This window comes from Delphinus delphis, chromosome 13 (genome assembly GCF_949987515.2).
Source record: "Delphinus delphis chromosome 13, mDelDel1.2, whole genome shotgun sequence".
In the NCBI taxonomy this organism is placed as follows: Eukaryota; Metazoa; Chordata; class Mammalia; order Artiodactyla; family Delphinidae; genus Delphinus; species Delphinus delphis.
In genome coordinates, this window is record NC_082695.1 from 69,575,499 (window position 1) to 69,595,630 (window position 20,132).

Here is a 20,132-nt window from a genome sequence, read left to right on the forward strand (position 1 = left end):
GCACCGCAAGCCAGCGCCATGTTGGGTCAGTTTGAAAGGGAGCGCGGGATCCGCGCTCGGCCTTGACGGCGGAGGAACCTGCGAGCTAGCGGAACCTGAGGCCGGGCGGCGTCCGGGTCTGGGTGTTTGTCACGTCTCCCGTCGGGTGGCAGGACAGGGCTTTGGGTGGAGAATTGAGGACGTGTGCGCTTTTCTCTCTTTCCAGGCCTTCGTCGGTGAGTTTGGCCGGAAAAGGGCGTGTGTTTTCGAAAGGGGTCCCATCCTTTGACAGCCCGAGGGGAGGGGTGGGCTGTCTCCCGAGGGAGGGGCCGGGATGAGAGTCCCGGTGGAAAGCGGGCAACTTTAGGGGGAGGGTCGCGGAAGGGGAAGGAGAGGACCTGACCTGGACCTCGAGGCGCTGTCGGCGATTGAAGCGGGCGGGGAGGCAGGGTCTTGGGCTTTAGGGGCCGTCACCTCGGCAAAACTGGCTGCTCGCTCTTGTTGTCTGATGAATGGTTTGTGAGAAGCCTGTGTCTGGGACTGCGGTGGGGGGTGGGTGGGTGGGTGCTGGAATCCCTGAGGGAGGTGTTTCCTAGTTAAGGGCGGAAGCTTTGAAGCCGAAGATGCTCCGCTGCAGGGGCGCCAGCGATCTTCGCTTTCCAGGGTCATTAATTCTTGTCTTTTTGCTGCAGAACAAGCACATGTTCATTTTCATAACATAAATCAGAGCTGTTATTTCTAAGAGTTGTTCTTCATTTCCTGTGAGCTATTCTCATTGGTAATTTAACGCTCTACGTTCTGTTTTTGAATGAAAGGTAGTAGAGATCTCTGGCCACTCGTGCTAACGTTCTATTCGTCGGAATGATGGATTTCCTTTTGGAGATACACCCGGAAGTGTTAACGGAAGAAATGGTAAGATGCAGGGAATTTGCTTCCAGATAATTCTGTGGCAGAAGTGAGGAGAAGTGGGTGGATAGAGTTTCGTCGTGTTGGTAGTTGAAGCAGGATGATGGGTGCATAGGAGTTGATTAAACTTTTCTTTCTTCTTTGGTGTACTTTTGGAAACTTTGCACAATAAAATTTCATTTGTGGATTTTCTTTTTGCCTTTTGTGAATTAAAATAAATGTTATTACCCACTTACTGAGAACTGTAATCCAACAGCTTTCCTTTTTAGGGTTTTGTTTTCGTTTTCAGGGTTTTGTAAAATAAATTACAAAATCGGTAACCTGTCCTGTGTTGGAATAAGGGAGGAAACGTTTGGTCAAGTTTGTTATCCAAGCAATATTTACTTGAGAAAAGTTAAAATCATTAGTGAGAGGGGTGAAGAAAGGGCAGAGCTGACTTGGCCTAGCCATTCTTTCGAGGTATACCAATAGCATCACAGCATTCAGGGAAAGCAGAGGCTAAATAACCATTATCTTATGTTCTGCTGCTGCTTTGCACTGACTAGTGTCAGCTCTGACCTTTTACTCTTTTCTTCGTAAACGGAAAACTTTCTCAGTATTTTAAAGTCAAATTTGACAGTTATTAAGATTACATTAAAAGTTGTTAAAACTTTAACATTCCAAAAATTATGGCCAAAAATTAAACATTAATTTTATAACATCATAGCATGTGTTAAGTCCTAGACATTAAGCTTTCATTTTTACTTCAGAAAATCCATTGATTTAATTCTAAAAGAATGTCATATTATTTACTGAAGTAGTACCTGTTCACTCTGTTATTTCTTAGGTTTTCAAATATAGATCCTATTGTTGCTGTATTAAGGTAGACTGGAATTCTCTCAATTTTAATAATGGAAAAACAGATGAATACATTAAAGCAATTTCCAAACTATTGTCTCCTTTGAAAGAGAGGTGGGCTGAATCCATTTTACATAAGAATTGAAAATAGTGAGGATAGTATCAAAAATGAATGTCAGAAAATGATTATTGACAGTGTTATTTTAGGAAAAGAACATTTTGCTAGCTCATTATATGGTAAGACTTGCAGTTTATTTCTTTATAAATGAATATTGTAAATTGTTTTGTTTTCTCAAGTCTTGGGGGAAGGGGTTGGCTGAAGTTACAAATTGGCATTTAAAATGTTGAAGGTGGGTATTCTCCATTGTTCCTTCTTGTTTCAGCTACGTCATTTGATGCCTTTTAAAAATTTATCAAGCACCTACTATGTGCAGCGCGTGGTGGTAGGCTTAAGAATTGAAAAATATTTTGTATAGGGAATGTTAGGTATTGTGATGTCATAGCCTATATCAGCATAAGAAAAGACTGTACATCGTAGTTTTTAGGACTTTAAAAAAAAAGTGAGTATTCTTCCCTTGGTACTTTCTATACATAGTCTTAGATGATTTTTGTATACATAATTCCAGGCACATAATAGGTGATCAATAAATGTTTTCTAAATTGATGATGAAGGAATTCACAGTAATTAAAACAGATAATCTATAATGTACATTACCTAAAAATAATTTATAGATAATGGATTTTATTTTTTAAAGAAAGTTATAAAACGTTTACAGATTTAGTAATTTCTCTCTGTACAGCTATTATTCCTTTTAATTGGAAGTTTAACCTTTTGTTTTTGTATTACAGTTGTTTCTAAGAGAAATGAGTGGAAATAACCCATTTTGAGGAAGCCATGGCAAAATTAAATACAAAGCGCAGAGTTTGTTCTCGGGAATCTTCAGTATCTTCTCTGTTAGCAAGCTGCAACCTGAGTGGTAGTAATTCCTCTAACTCTGATGGCTCTTTTCAGTATAAGGATAGACTGTACAGTTCTGCATCTCAGGCTCTACAGGCCTATATTGATGATTTTGATCTAAGCTGTGTGTATCTTGGTGCAAGCACTGGAAAGATTAACATCGATAAATGTTCTGCTAATATGCCAGAATTCTCCAACTATGTTTATAAACCAAAGAATGGTATGCTTTATTCTTTGTTTTCTTTTTGCCTACCGATTTAAAGCATTTGGAGAGATGTATTGTAGCCTTGGAAAACTAAATGCTTCTTTTGGGGTAAAAATGATTTGTAATATTGAGATCTGGTTATATTTCTTAAATGATTCTGTAATTTTCTGGTTCTCAGGGGTTTTCAGGTAAGATCCCCTTTTGACCTTAGAGGAGAAGCTCATGAAATGTAACTAATAATAGTAGATGGCTGATCCTAAACCCTTAAGCCGTTCTATCATAGCATAACAGAAATAGCATTGACTTGGTGGTTCTAGCTTCCATTAACTAGCTTAATGACTTTAAACAAATCTCAGCCTTTCAGAATTTATACTTGATCAGTTCCAATTGATGGGCTAGGGCTATATTAGTCTTCCTGATCTGTATTCTGTAGGACAGTAATATTCACAAGATGTTAAGGGTTTTTCCTTGGTAAGGTTTCCATGAATACAAGTTTGGAAAATGCATCTGTTGATAATCCAGTTAACACTTTACTGAGCACTTACAGAATGGCCCCTAGTGTGGAAAAAGGTTACATTCTACTCTTAGAAGTGGAGAATATATTCCGGAAGGGAAAATGGCAAACATGATTCTTAATTCTTAATTTTCATTTACTGTTGAATATTATAAAGTATTTTTATATGTGATACAGGAAGGTAAACAGAACTATGCTTTGTTTTTCAGCTTTTGAAAATCTTGATGACAAAAAAGATTTGTCCTTATCCTGTAGAGGACAGACTATTAATGACATGGACTCCATTAGCCTAACAACTGATGATCTATTAAAACTTCCAGCAGATGGATCATTTTCTTTCACTTATGTTGGAGCAGGTCATGGAATTAGCAAGAAAAGCAAAAAACATACTGGAAGACTGAGTTCATCCAACAGTGAAAAGAATCAAAATTTTCAAGAACCAGCCACTCTACTGGGCAAGGATAACTTAGTTACCCCGGTTGTATACACAAATGTAAAAGGAAAGCAGTGTGGTAGGCTGAAAAACCCAAAACTTGTGAATAAGGTTAATAAATGTGTTTCTGTACCATCTTTATCTTTTAACAAGAAATCATCTTTTAGGGACAGTTCAGAACACAAACTTGAAAAGAATTACCCAAGATGGCTCACTAGCCAGAAGTCTGACCTTAATGTTTCAGGGATAACGAGTATACCGGATTTCAAATACCCAGTCTGGCTCTACAATCAAGACTTGCTGCCCGATACAAATAGTCAAAGGATTTATCAAATATTTAAAGAAGATCACTGTTCCCCTAGGCATAGTTACCAGGCACAAAGAACTTCTCAGCTAATGAATAAATTAGATTGTTTTGAATATTCTTTTGAACCGTCAAACAGTTCACATTCCTTGAGTGATGATAAAGGATTAGTTAATGAATATGAATGTGATTCTGAACATAGCCAATGTCAGTGTGACAATCCACTTCTCCCAGGATCCAAAAAGCCATTCAGTGGTAATTGTTTTGTTTTGTTGTTGTTTTTAAGAACCAAAGAAAGTGCTATAAATTTGACCTCACATCTAGGAGTTTTTGTGTCATATTCTTGATGTAACCATCAAGTGATATATCTATTTTGAACTCTTAATGGTCTTCATTTACGTAGCATTTTGTGACCGGAAAATGTCTTTTCTGTTTTTCTTTGTGTCACAACAGATGTCACATTTTTTTTTTTTTTTGCGGTACGCGGGTCTCTCACTGTTGTGGCCTCTCCCGTTGCGGAGCACAGGCTCCGGACGCGCAGGCTCAGCGGCCATGGCTCACGGGCCCAGCCGCTCCGCGGCATGTGGGATCTTCCCAGACCAGGGCACGAACCCATGTCCCCTGCATCGGCAGGCGGACTCTCAACCACTGCGCCACCAGGGAAGCCCCAGATGTCACATTTTAACATAGCTTGCTATTACAGATATGTGTGTATTCCAAATTATCTGAATTCTTGTTGCCTTTGTGAGGTTTTGCTGTGCTTTGCATTTATTTCTTTTCTTAAAGAATTAATGTGATCTTTTAAATTAGGTGACAGAATTGAATTGCTTATCCTGAAGGCCAAGAGAAATCTAGAGCATTGTACTGAAGAATTACCGAAGTCTATGAAGAAGGATGACAGTCCTTGTTCATTAGATAAACTTGAAGCAGAAAGATCATGGGAAAATATTCCTGTTACTTTGTAAGTAAGTTACAATAGAAAAACTATTCAGTTTTCCAAATGAAGAATGTCATGTGAACATCTGATTTATCTTTTAAATAACAATGATAATTAACAGTGGTAATAACATGGTAATTCTGTAGAGCATAGCTTTCAGTGTTGCTTGCTTTAAATTGCATTTTTCATTTGTTACCACAAGATGGCGTAATATTTCATAATCTTAGGTACATTATATAATTTTTGTCTTTGTTACATGGTCCTTTTGTTGCACTGTAAAATATTAATATATATTAAATATGAGGAATTAGAACCAAAAGCAACTATTTTGCAAATGGAGAAGGCTTGAAATTCTCGTTACTTTTTTTACTTTAAGTTTTTTCTTCCTCTATATTCTCTCCATGTATTAGAGTTATTCATTTCTTTTCATTTACAGTTTACTTTCTTAGTCATTATTTTCTGTAAATAATGGTGCATTTTCTTGTATGGTAAATGTTTGCAGTTTCTAAGATTGTTTTCATTTGTGTACTTAACCTTTCTATGCCATAGTTTCTCAGAATAATTTAAAAAGTGTTTGCCTAGATACCCGTGAATATGAGTATAGAGGAGGAATCGAGAGCTTAGGTAGGAAAGTTTCTTTTAGTGATATTATTACACGTATATTCATCAGAAATGCATTCTTGGTAATCCTGTGTCCTGCCTTAGGCTCTGATAATTTATTATCTTCAGTTGTCTAAGCCTTCATTCTGTTACAGACAGTCTGTTAATTCCTGAATCCTTTTTTTGATTCCTTCTCAGTTGAACATCTTATTCTTTTGTAAGTGGACACTGACTAATTCTAGTTTGGAATCTTGCCTCTGTCACTTCCTTGCTGAGACTGTACAAATCACTTCTACTTTGGGGTTGTGAGGATTCAGTTGATTAGAAAGTAAATATATAGCACTATTTACAATAGCCAGGACATGGAAGCAACCTAAGTGTCCTTCAACAGATGAATGGATAAAGAAGATGTGGCACATATGAACAATGGAATATTACTCAGCCATAATAAAAAGTAAAACTGAGTTATTTGTAGTGAGGTGGATGGACCTAGAGTCTGTCATACAGAGTGAAGTAAGTCAGAAAGAGAAAAACAAATACCGTATGCTAACACATATATATGGAATCTAGAAAAAAATATATGGTTCTGATGAACCTAGGGGCAGGACAGGAATGAAGATGTGGAGAATGGACTTGAGGATAAGGGGAGGGGGAAGGGTAAGCTGGGACGAAGTGAGAGAGTAGCATTGACATATATACACTATCAAATGTAAAATACATAGCTAGTGGGAAGCAGCCGCATAGCACAGGGAGATCAGCTTGGTGCTTTGTGATCACCTAGAGGGGTGGGATAGGGAGGGTGGAAGGGAGACGCAAGAGGGAGGGGATATGGGGATATGTGTATACATATAGCTGACTCACTTTGTTATACAGCAGAAACTAACACACCATTGTAAAGCAATTATACTCCAATAAAGATGTTAAAAAAAATAAGTAAATATAAGGTACTTAGGACAGTTTCTGATTTATGATGCTCTCTTAAAAATTTTAATAGTGGCGATGATCATCCAGAGTATTTTTTGTTTGTTTAGCTTCATTTTGCACTTGTTGGTTCATTAATATCTTTTTAAAAAAAAAACTTGGGTTAGTAATTAGCTCACTTAATTCTTAAACTTATCTTTCATCTTTACTAATTTCTTATCTTCTTATCAGTTGGTTGTATTTGTATCTGTATTTGTAAAGTCCTATAGCTGCAATACTTTGCTTTCAAGTGGAACCAAAATGGGTGAGCAAATCATATCAGAGATGCTTAAATTAAGAGTAAAATTTTTGAATGCATCAAATGTATTTTGTAATTAGATACTATGACTTCTAACTTGTATAATTATTATTAATGGTTTGCCCTAGTACCTTATGGTACAGTAGTTGATTTTTGGAAGATTAAATTCATATTATGATGGATATGTTTTACATTAAATTAATGATGGTGTGAGAAGAAGGAATAGACCTTACTTCACTGTGATAATGACAAATTATTATCAATCTGTCATCAGAAACAAAATTGACTGGGAAATACTCCAAGTAGTGTACTGAGAGATAGAATAACTACAACCAGACAATTTTTTTTTTTTGGTTTAACTTTTTATAATGGAAAATTTCAAACAAATACAAAAGTATAAGAATAGTATAATGATTCCCTATATATCCAGCACCCATCTTCTATAATGAGGTAAATCCTTTTTTGTTGATAGTTGGTGGATGTACAAACTCTTTGGTAAAGAATGGGAGAAAAGACTACTTGGAAGCGAGAAAAAGTTCCTAGTAAATTACAAATCAAATGAGTCAATAATGAAGTGCTGCTAATTATTGAGAAAAAAGCATTATTACATTTAAATGTTTTAAGAAGATTCTTAGATATCTGAGTATTTGAGTTAGAGATACATCTTATATTGATATATAAATGAAAAAGATAAAATGAGTTTCTTTATTCTCTGTAACTAATAGAATTTGGTTTGGGGAAAATTTTTACTCTTGCTGGGGATCCCCTTTCCTTCTGCTTGAACATCAAGATAGAAACTATTATTTATTGAGCTCTATTCAATGTACCAGGTATATTGAGTTAATTTATGCAATACTTCTGTGACATAAGTGGGGCTACAAATGTAGAAACTGAAGATAAAGTTTTGTGAAGTCATATAAGTGAGTGGGACTGGTATTTGAACTCAGGTATTTTAATTTCAAAATTGATCCTTCTCCCACTTTAATCTGTCCTTTATATTAATATGTGCCAGTTCTGGGGGAGAAGTCTGTCCTATTGCTTTGACGTAGAAGAGCATGTAACTGCCATCCCAGTAGAAACTGTTAATAAATTTCTGGCAGTTTTGTGTATTAATATTGAGTAACTAACAATGTTTAATTGGAAAAATGCACTGCTTATTTCAAGCAAATGAGCTTTTGGAGGATACTTATATTTGAAGGCTTATTTGGTTAGTTGAAGACTAATGTCTTCAGTTTCTATATAGTTTTTCCTTAAAGCTTTAAAGGAGAAGCAAGGAGATAGGGCGGGATGAAGGAAGAAGTTTAGGGAGAAGGTGAAGGAATCACTAAGCAGCATCAATATGAATCCTAATGGTTATTTAGTGGTGACCACTTTAAATGATAACCATCAGTTATATACTGTCTAATTTTTGTAAATGGGGAACTTATTTGCTGTCTCGTATCCTTAAATCCTAGCAAATCTCCTGTTCCGGTTAACTCTGATGATAGTGTTCAACAAACTTCAAGGGCAAAGTATGCTGACGGGTTCCTTGAAGACTTTTTAAATAATGATAATCAGGTGGGTGATGTTAAATCTTTTTAACTTATTAAAAGAATATTTATGACTAATATATATAGATATTAATTTCTAAGTTATTTAGATAGTATAAAACAAAAAATGACTAAAATCCCTTCTTCCCCAACACACTTCCATAAAACCATCACTCCTAGAATTATTCATAATTTTATTTTAGTATTCTAAAGTAGAGTGACCTGGGATTGAACTCTACAGGGAGCCTAAATTGTTATTACAATGGTTTTTTTTTTTTCTTGTGAAAAACATACAAAACAGAATCTTATAGAGTAAATTATATTTTCCCATATGGCGGTTGCTTATTGAGAGTTATGTTCCTAAGATGCAATTATCACCCCTATGATTTAAAATGGGAAATTTATTATCCAGTTTTATAAAATCAGCATATGTGTATCTTGCAAGTAACCCTAAAATGAAGTGTAAATGTGTATATATACACATAAGGAATGATATATAATATGATTTAGAAGTATAAGCCATGGCTGTTAAATATTGAAATACACTTTCGATATTTTAACATCTGGAAGATTTGAGAGATTGAACACTCAAAACAAAAATTAGCTAAAAATTTTAATACAATATATATCTTTTCCTTCAGTGAAATTTACTAGAGAAAGTAGAGGCTGTCAGAATATGTCTGACCTTAGAGCTCTTTTTTTTTTTTTTTTAATATTTATTTTGTCCGTACCTGGTCTTAGTTGTGGGATGCAGGGTTGCAGACTTCTTAGTTGTGGCATGCATGTGGGATCTAGTTGCCCGACCAGGGATTGAACCCGGGCCCCCTACATTGGGAGTGCAGAGTCTTACCCACTGGACCACCAGGGAAGTCCCTGACCTTAGAGCTCTGTATAAGATACTATAGCAGATGCTGATTAAGTGAAGCTTAATTATCAAACATTTATTTGCCAAATATTTGGATACCAAGCACTTTTCTAGGAACTGTATTCCTAATAGTAAATAAGAGAGAAGAAACCTTGCATCTTGGAGTTTTTATTCCAAATTGGAGAGATAAGCTATATCAAAATGTAATATATAAGGTGATACTACAAAATGTTATAAAGAAAAATTACTTGGGATAGAGAAATTTTAACTAGAGTAGGTAGGAATCGCCTCTCTAGAGAGGTGATATTTGCGCCAAAACCTAAAATGAGTGAATAAGCCTTGTGTGTACCCATAGGGAAGTAACTTTACATGTAGAGGGAATAGTAAGTGCAGAAACCCCAACGCAGAGAAGTGTTTGGCATGTTCAAGGAATATCAGAGTCCAGTCAGTGTAGCTCAATCAGAAAGAACAAGGATGAATGGTTAAGAGATAAGATGGAGAGGTAACCAGGAGTCAGATCATGTAGCTATGTAAGTAATGGAATGAAGATTTTATGTTTTATTTCAGCGAGATGAGAAGTCACTGGAGTACTTTGGAGGAATGAAATTATCAGATCTACATTTTGAAATATAAACAGGCAGCTGTATGGAACATAGACCTTGAAAGGAGCTAGAGAAGGACAGGGAACCCAGTTAGGAGGCTTTTGCAGTCTTCCAGGATAGGGATTGTAAAGGCTTGGGCTAGGTGGGTACATTGGAGATGGTCAGAAATAGTTAGACTTGGGATGTGTTTTGAAGGTGACCTCGTAGGATGGAGATAGAGAGGATTCAAAGTATGAGTCCAAGATGTTTGAGCCAAGCAACTAAAGGATTGGGTGGTGCAATTTACTTGGACCATAAGTTTTTGCATAAGTTTTTCAGAGTTTGAGATGGATGACTGTTAAATACTAACCAACTAATCCCTTTTCTTATGCCTTTACACACACAGCCTCACTACCATGGTGTTTTTTTATTTTTAAATAATTTTAGATGTACAGAAAGTTGCAAAAATAATACAGGTCGTTCCTGTGACCCTTCTCCCAGCTTCCCTAATGTTAACATCTTATATCATAATGATCACATAGGCCCAATACTGTTACCTGAACTACAGACCTTATTCTGATTTCACCAGTTTTTCTACCAATGTCTTGTTGCAGGATCCAGCATTGCATTTAGTTGTCATGTCTTCTTAATTTACTTCAGTCTGACAGTTCCTCAGTCTTTCCTTGTCTGTCATGACCTTGACACTTTTTCAGAGTTACTGGTCATTGGTTTTTTTGTAGATAGTTCCTGAATTGGGTTTATCTGAAGTTTTCTCATGATTAGAATGAGGTTATGAATTTTTGGCAAGAATGCAACAGAAATCATGCTGTGCCCTTCTCAGTGCATCATATAAGAGGGTTCATGATATATTGATATCATTGGTAATATTGATATGTTCCTTAGTTCAGGCTGCTGTAATAAATATGCCTTAGACCAGTTGGCTTAAACAACAAACATTTATTTTTCGCAGTTCTGGAGACTGAGAAGTCCAGATGAAGGTGTCTGGTGAGATCCTGCTTCCTAGTTTGCAGATGGTCATCTTCTTGTATCTTCAAGAGCAGAGAGGGTGAAAGCTCTCTGTTTCTCTTCTTATAAGGGCACTAATCCCACTCATGAGAGTTCCACCTTTATGACCTAGTTACCTCACAGAAGCCCCTCCTCTAAATACTGTCACATTGAGATTAGGCTTCAACATTTGAATTGTAGGGGGACACAAACATTCAGTCCAGAGCAATATGTTAATAAAATAATATGTAATTTATAAAATTATAATATATTAATACTTGTGATGTTAGTCTTGAACACGTGGTGCCTACTGGTTTTCTCTTTAGTAAAATCATGGTTTCCCCTTGTAATTAATAAATATTGTAGGGGAGATACTGTGAGACTATGCAAGTAGTCTCAAACTTTCATCTACTAATTTAGTATCCATTGGTGGATATTGACTTTTTGTCTGCATTATTAATTGAAATTCTTGTGTAATGAAGAGCTATTCCTTCTCCCCCATTTATTTATTAAACTATTTATATTAGGACTCAGATATTTATTTTATTCTAGGTTTAACACAATACAATATTATTACTTATTTTGTTGCTTAAATTGTTTTAGTTTAGGCCATAAAGAGTTGCTTCAGGTTGGCTCCACGTGTCCTTTTGACATGTCCCTATGCTTTTTTGAGCACTTCTCTGAGGAGCCATGGTTCTTTTTATTGGAAAATGGTATTTAGAAACTAAGATCTAGGCACTAGGTGTGCTTATTGCTGCTGGGTTTTTATTCTAGACTTTCTCAGCAGGCAGACTTAGGAAACATAAGTTTACTAAGCCACGCATACACACATACTTATTTGTATATCTGTTTACATATATATATTTTATATGTAGGTATAAAATCATGAGTTCGTACTGATACTACTTATTCTAGTCCAATACCACAGACTTTGTTTTAGCCCCTCTGTTCCTTATTTGTAACTTCTTTCTCATCTGGTGAGAATCTTTACTCTTATTATCTATAATAGGTTTACTTATTTTTTCAGTCTTAGCATATGCATAGTTTCAGAATTGCTAACCCATACTGCTGTAAGAAACACATTTACTAATTAGATTATATTATTTGTGTATGGTTCTTTTTGTCTTTTGCCTTGCAATATCCAGTCAAAATATTCTTTTCCAAGGTTACCGTGGTTAATTATTTTCTGCCCAACTCCTTTCAATGTGGTCATGTTGTTCATTTGTAATGCTGTTAGGTGGCTCATTTTTTTTATTGTGTAAATTGGGTTATTCCCACATTTTATGTGGTTTAAATAATTGGTTTTTGAATACATGAAACATTACTATAGTTCCGAGAGTCAGAGCTATACTATACAAAAAGACATACTCAGAGACATTCACTACAAGGATTTAATGAGAAGTCTCAGAACAAATTCTATCAAACATGCCAACGTTTATTAAACATTCATTCGTGAGTGGCACAGAACAGTTCATATAAACTGTTTTGTAGTTTTCTTTTTTGGTACTCTGACCAGAATTTTGCCTGAAAAGTTCACTCAAGGCAGACATAGCAAATTGCAGAGGCAAGCTTTTGTAACTTTTATGGTTGGCATTAGGCAACCTGAATTTCTTCTAAACCAGTGGCTGGATGCAGATCATTTAGAGATAATGCCTCAGGTGCTGTCTCTGAGGTTGTAGGAGTATAAGTGGAACTGGATCCTTATGCCCTGTTTCTTTTTCTTTCTTTCTTTTTTTTTAAATTTTGGTAAAGTATATATAATATTTACTATTTTTACTATTTTGACCTTTTTTTTTTTTTTTTTTTTTTTTTTTTGCGGTACACGGGCCTCTCACTGTTGTGGCCTCTCCTGTTGCTGAACACAGGCTCTGGACGCGCAGGCTCAGCGGCCATGGCTCACGGGCCCAGCCGCTTCACGGAATGTGGGATCTTCCCGGACCGGGGCACGAACCCGTGTCTCCTGCATCAGCAGGCGGACTCTCAACCACTGCGCCACCAGGGAAGCCCTGACCATTTTTAAGTGTATAGTTCTGTGCAATAAGTACCGTACCTTCACATTGCTGTGCAACCATCACCACTGTCTATCTCTAGAACTTTTTCAGCTTTACCAACTGAAACTACCCACTAAACACTAACTCCCCATCCTCCTTTACCCCCAGCCTCTGCTAGCAGCATTCTACTTTCTGTCTCTATGAATTTGATTATTCTAGGAACCGTATATGTTTTAGTCTGCTGAGGCTGCCATAACAAAATACCATAGGCTGGGTGGCTTAAACAACAGGTATTTGGTTCTCACAGTTTTGGAGGTGGGAGAATCTAAGATCAAGGTGCTGACTGATTCTGTTACTGGTGAAGGCTCTCTCCCTGCCTTGCATACAAGCCACCTTCCCACTTTGTCCTCATATGGCCTTTCCTTGGCTCTTAAGTGTCTCTTCATGAGGATATTAATCCTATGGTTTCAGGGTCCCACCCTTATAACCTCACTTAACCTTGATTACCTCCTTATAACCTTATCTCTAAATACAGCCACGTTCAAGGTTAGGGCTTCACCATGAATTCTGGGGTGGGGGACACAATTCAATCCATAGTATCTTATAAGAAGACTCATACTATATCGTTCCTTTTGTTACTGGCTTATTTCACTTAGCATAACGTCTTCAAGGTTCATCCATGTTGTATCATCTGTCAAAATTTCCTTCCTTTCTTAGATTGAATAATACACCATTGTGTGTATGTATCATGTTTTGTTGATCCATTTGTCTGTTGATGGACACTTAGGTTGCTTCTGCCTTTTGACTATTGTGAATAATGCTGCTATGAACATAGGTGTACAAATATCTGCTTGAATCTCTGCTTTCATTTCTTTTGGGTATATACTCAGAAGGGGAGTTGCAGGATCATTGTGGTAATTCTGTATTTAGTTTTTTGAGGAATTACCATACTGTTTTCTACAGGAGCTGCACCATTTTATTACGTTCCCACACCTTGTTTCTTATACCCTGTTCATATAACTGTGGAGAGTGCCTTTAAAATCTTTTTGGCCACTGTGCTTAACTTCGTATATATGTTATACTGTCCATGTTGAAATATTTTAAATTATAGACATCTTAAGAGGCCTATTTTCCACTTTGTGGATGATTATCAGGACACAGCAACTCATTTGAAAGATGTAAAAATAAAGGTAAGACTTTAAAAAAGAAGTTTAAAAATATCCTGTACAGGTTCTCTTAACTGACTACCTTATGTGGCTAAGTGCTGTTGCCTTCTTTGGATGCAGATAAGATCAGTGGTAATCGAGGTGTGAGTGTTTTTAAGGTAGCAAGGAATGTGTGGTCCATAAAGAGGTGAAAAACCAGCATTCCCTGTGTGAAAACGTATTTGGAAGTGTGCAGAGAATATGATATTTGAAATTCTAGTCCTTGTTCAGCTGATAACCAGCGTCATTTACACACTTGAAAAGAGCATATTGACTTACCTGCTCTCTGAGGACCTTTCAGTTCGAAAAATCTATAATTTTAAATGTACTAAGTGAACGCATTGCAAATGTGAACATGTACCATTCATTTTAAAAGAACAAGGACTGGGAAGGATGTGCCAAGCTGTTAATAGTGATTGTCTTTAAGTGACTGGGTAAGGAGAGGTTTATGAGTTACAGTTTTGATTTGTTGGAACACTTTATTGACATGTATTGTTTGGATTTTGCATTGATTTATATTGTGGGGAAATAATACAAAATAGAACTTTTCCCCTTCTGAATTTGGATGGTTCATCATTCATCTGTTTTAACTTGTAGAGCTGTACCCTTTCTGGAGGGAAACACCATGGTCCTGTTGAAGCCCTGAAACAAATGTTATTTAATCTTCAAGCAGTGCAAGAAAGTTTTAATCAGAATAAAACCACAGAGCCAAAAGGTGAAATTAAACAAGTAAGCACAAACTTAATTTATGAATTGAAATCTATGAATGTGAATTGAGATCTGTGAAGGATAAGATTTCCTCCTAGGTCTTTCTTAGCCTCAACTCTAATTTTATGTTAATAAGCATGGTATATAACACATGTCATAGAGTTGTACTGTTGTTATTCTTTTTTTTAGAAAGTAACTTACTCAAATTTAATACTGTAAGATTTTTGCAGTTGTGTACCCCTGAATGGATTGTTCTATTAAGTTTATGGTTATAAATACAACATTGTATTTAGATATGATGTTATTAAAACTGTAGATGAAAGGATTGTTAAGAGTTGTTTTTTAATGCCCTACAAAATTATTCTGTGTAGTCCAACTTCCTGTGTTTATATTTGAGGTGGCCTAGAGAACCTTTCGACATTAGACTTCTCCCCATAACCTTTGTCATCTGAAGTTTCATTTTGTTACCATGTGTTTATTGACTCTTAATACGGTTATGTAAAGTTTTATTTTAAAGTAATTGTGTTTTTGTGTATTTCCTAGGAATTTGGAAATCTGTTTCTGCTTTGGGCTGATATTTCATAGGGGTCGAATTTTCCTCACAGTAGTATAGTGTTTACAAACCTAGCTTATGTTCTTCCAAGCCTGATTGTGAATTCTAATTCTGCCACTTACTAGCAAGTGCAGTATTTGTACAGATCACTTAACCTCCTTAATTTCAGTTTCCTCTTCTGTAAAATGAGATTGTTGAGAAGACAAATTGAAACAAACTATAGAAAGTACTTATTATAGTCCTTGGCACCTGGTAAAAACTTAATACCTGGAAAATACTTAATACATTTTAATTGATATTGTTTATTTTGTTATTCAGTAGAGCTTTACAAAATTCAGTTTTCATTACAAGTGAGTGTACTAGATTTTAGGAACTATCACATGCTACTCACTTAAGTTGTATTTCTTAATTTTTCTCCTTACATTCTAATGATCATGACACTAACATACAGTGCAATCCATCCTTCTTTTCCTTCCCCTTTTAAACATTCTTGAGATAAAGCCTTGTTCAGTAAAGTCATAATTTCAAGCCAAGATTTGATATTTAATGAACAAACATTTTGAAGCATACTTTAGGACAGTTGCAAGATGAAAAAGTTGTAGTATTTTTAGAATAAAAAAATATATATTTAATGCTTTACTGAAAATTATTTGCTTAGAATTATTTCCTTGGGAATGCGGACAATATTTTTAATGTTGTTGTTAATCACACATATTAAATAGCATATAAGTTTATAATTATATAATATTTTCACTGTTTTATTATATTTGGTGTTTTTAATAATAGGTTTCAGAAGATGATTTCTCTAAATTACAGTTGAAGGAAAGTATGGCTCCTGTTAATAGGTCACTTCAAAAGTAAGTGTTCTCTGTTAATTTCTGAGTATGTTATGGATACAAACATCTCTGATTGAAATCAGAAGGTTACAGAATGGAATTAAAGTAGCTGGAAGAGGAGGTGTGCTAGGTATATTTAAGATTCTTGGAGCATAATTTTTAATCCTGAGATTTTCTCTTAAATTTGCGCTATTTTCTATTGAAAATGTTCTTAGGACCTAATGAGATAACTGTAGACACTAAAAATATAATAGATGTGAATGGCCTAGGGAAAATATCTTTTCATTTCTGAGTAATACCAACAATTTGAGATAGTATTGGTGTGGATATTCTGGAAGAACAACTTGTGCGTGAAATGTGTTGTCATATATTCCTTCTAGAAGAGATAAATAATCCTAAGTAAGTATATCATTATTTGACATATCGCCACAGAAATTTAAGTGGATATAATGTCCTGGATATAAAGATAGGTCTAAATGCCCTAAGGTGTTAATCTACTTATTTTCTTAGTTACATATCTTAAAAAGTTGGGAAGAATTTCCTATAGTCATGATATTGGTAGAAGAGACGGGTATTTATTTTATAGATTTGATTGTGTGAATATGAAGCGCCCTTACACATATGAATGTGTAAGATTTTGTAATTCTCAATACTAAAGGCCATGCTGTGAAAACCAAACTTAACGATAGCTGGGAAGTTGTCTCATTTCTCAGATCTCTTTTCTTGCTCAATTTTCTGGTCTTCGTTCTACACTAGGGATAGACAGAATTAGCTCTCAGACTTGCAAAACTTGACCCTGAAGCAAACATTTTTCTTTATTCTAATGTGCTCATATTTTACTTAGATCTAGGAAAGAGTGGGCAGTTTGTTCTGAAAAGCCTTTCATTCAGTTCTTGCTGGATTCTAGGCTGAATATAGGCCAGTAAACATAGTATTTAAGAGAACAGCCAGTATAGTAGTACTAGTAGAAAAACAAATGTAAGATGTCAATGGGTAAAGTATAGCTAAATTGCCATCACATAATCAGTGTTACTGAGTTTCTGTGGGTTGATTAGTATTTACTTGAATGATCATCAATAGATACATTGTCACAATAAGAAATGAGTTTTTTAATTTCAGTTTTTAAGGTGAATGACTATTCAATGTTGTAATACAACCCTTAGGTTGATGTTTTCCCCATTAGCCTGCTTTTTCACTTTTTGAGAGAAGAAAATCAAGAATAATTTCCTTCTACAATTTTATCCTTCCCTTCTCCCTACACTTATCTTTGAAATACCAATCACTTTTGATAGACTCTTCTCTAAACAGATTGCTTTATTCTCAAAACGGGAGATAGAGGTTAGATGAAAGGAACTGCCAAATGATTGCATAGCTGAGGTAGGGAGACTGAAGATTTCACACTTATACTTAGCTTTTTTATTCCTTCCCATTATTACCCACTCCCCTTTCTACCTGACATTTTGTTTTAAAGACATAAAATATACTACATGGGATTAGAAAGGAAACCAGTTATAGTGAATTAACTATGAAAATATTAAAATACATTTCTAATTAGTAAAATATGCTTCTCTTTATTGCATTTAAAATAAGACAATACATTTAAAATACAGGTAAGTTAAAATTCATTTTGTAAAAACATGTATTAGTGTGAAGGCCTTTTGCATAACTTGAATAAAAGCATTAAACCATGGTGTGCTCTTTTACTTACCTTTCACATATTGATCAGCAAACGATTACAGAAAGGGAATATTGGAAGGCATTGCTGTCTGGGTTACCAGTGAGACTTCACTATTTGGAGGATGAAAACTAGACTTAAAGTTGTCTAATAGTTGGCCAGTTATGTCATATGAACTTTTGGACTGTAGACAGCAAGACTTAGAGGACGTATGTTTTAGCAGTGGGTTTAATAACTGTTGTAATTTTGTAACTATTATATAACTATTGTAATTTTGAAGTAGTGATGGGTATAAAACATGCTTGCAATGACTATAATGTGATATCAAAATACCTCTGATTTCTGTGGCATATGAGGTCACAGATTTTGGCTGTTGCTTACATTCATAATGGAAGGAAATGCTAATTTAGAGATAGCATTTTGTGAAAATAAAGATGATTTTTTTCCCCATCCAATTTCATAGACCCTCTGAATCTAAAGGATCTGTTGACCCTCCGATTTGTAAACAGTAACATCAGATTCTAGCCACTTGTCATCTTCCTTCTCTTGAGTCACAGCCTGAAAAGAAAAAAGGAAGATAAGCCCCAAGTATATTTACAGATTATCTTCTTCCTCATAAATATGTCTGTAGGAAGAAAATAATTCTTTAAGTAGAGAGATATTAGGATGTAGAAATAATAAAGTCTAATTTTACCTCTGATTGCTTAGTAACTCTGGGTGAGTTATTGTCATTTAGATAATGAAAATGACAATCTCAGAAATTAACAGAAGCTGCCAAAAGGATGGCAGAATTCAGATTCTTAATACATTTGAGTAGAAGTGTCTAAGAAATAGAGTACAGGGAAATAGACGTAATGCAGTAATTAACACTACTAATTTCCTCCCTCTCCTTATCCTTGGTAAAGTGGAAGATGTATTTTATTTAATATACATCAATTGAACCTGTGTTGGAGACTGTAGAATAAGGTGTTGTAGTCACCACTCAGTAACTTCTCACTAATTTCTCACTTTAGAGATTACTGGTATATTATTTCTGTTTTTCTTGGTCTCTTATTTATCAGAGATCTGAAATATGGTTGATTAACTGATATTTTTGAGTGATCCTCAAGGATCTGAAGGGTAAGGGAGAAGGAAAGCTGGAAGAATACTTTTAGAGGAAGACTGGAAAGTTAAGGGCTCCTATCTTCTTGGTTTGTCTGAGGGATGATTGAGAAAAACCAGGGTGTTGGTATAATACTGCATTATTCAATGTAATTGTCATTTGTTTTCCCCCATGCTCAATAAAAATGAGTTTTCCTCAATTGTAACTGATTGTTTAGTGCTATTTAAATTTAGCTCTCTTGATTGTACATGTTAAAAATGAATTATGTCCTTTATTTCTTAAATGATATACAGTATATACATGTATAAATGATATACAGTATATCAGAAGGTATCATTTCATTCTGCAAAGTACATGAAAAAGATGCTTTAAGTGTGACACAAGTGATACCTATTATTGTTTCTTATTAGGCTACTTGGCACACTTTCAAAAAAAAACCCTTAAATGTCAAACATATAATTTTTTTAAGTAAGTGTTTATAGAATTTTAGATGAATTATTTTAACCCTCAGTTATTCAGATTGCAAGGTTTTGTAAAGAAAAATTTTCAGTTTTGATACTAAAACTATTCCATAAACTTATCTCTCATACTAATTTTGAAGTTAAGAAACAATATAATCACCATTTCTTTTTGCATTACCTATTCAGTCCTTAATATTGGTTTATAATGTGTTTTATACTTTTTAATGAAGGGCTTTGCACCATTTATCTCGCCTGAGAGACCTGGTTGATGATTCCAGTGGGAAACAGTCACCGAAAATACGAAGAGGAAAATAAAACTCTAACCAATAAGTAGTCACCACAGAACAAAAATGTATTTTTTTTCCTATTGCTTAAACTGACAAAGTAATTAGAAGCCATATATTATTCTGTGATTGGTTCAAGTATTATATATTTTTTAAAAACCAGACTTGAAAATGTTCATAGATTTTTGTGGTCTATCCTCATTTTGTGCCGAAATACCAGGAGGTGAACTAGAAGGACCCACACTATATGGCCTAGTCTGACTTTGGTCTTCAGGCTGTCAAATATCTAATATTCAAAGATGGATGATTTCCGTTCTTGAAGCTTACATGGACTTAACCTTCTTCAGCATCCTCATCATTTTATCATCTGATTCTGGATCATTAAGAAGCTTTTCCTGGTTTCTATCCAAAATCTCTTAAATAGACTCTTTTATAAAGTTAGTAT

At 35.2% G+C, this 20,132-nt stretch overlaps 1 protein-coding gene across 1 annotated transcript; it reads left to right on the top strand.

The window, feature by feature from the left end:
- The first annotated feature begins 49 nt into the window (after positions 1–49).
- C13H18orf54 (chromosome 13 C18orf54 homolog) lies at positions 50–19,794 on the top strand. Its single transcript, XM_060029551.1, has 9 exons — positions 50–215; positions 795–891; positions 2,572–2,900; positions 3,609–4,391; positions 4,947–5,097; positions 8,347–8,449; positions 14,666–14,797; positions 16,116–16,186; positions 19,634–19,794. The coding sequence occupies exons 3-9, from the start codon at positions 2,618–2,620 to the stop codon at positions 19,716–19,718; spliced, it is 1,608 nt and encodes a 535-aa protein (XP_059885534.1). The 5' UTR covers positions 50–215; positions 795–891; positions 2,572–2,617; the 3' UTR covers positions 19,719–19,794.
- The last annotated feature ends 338 nt before the right edge of the window (positions 19,795–20,132 follow it).

Excerpts from the sequence above, each read along its gene's own strand:
- C13H18orf54 (XM_060029551.1), top strand. The coding sequence starts at position 2,618 with ATGGCAAAATTAAATACAAAGCGCAGAGTTTGTTCTCGGGAATCTTCA. Across the intron at positions 2,901-3,608 it reads TGTTTATAAACCAAAGAATG|CTTTTGAAAATCTTGATGAC; the intron begins GTATGCTTTATT and ends TTTGTTTTTCAG. Across the intron at positions 8,450-14,665 it reads TTTTAAATAATGATAATCAG|AGCTGTACCCTTTCTGGAGG; the intron begins GTGGGTGATGTT and ends TTTAACTTGTAG.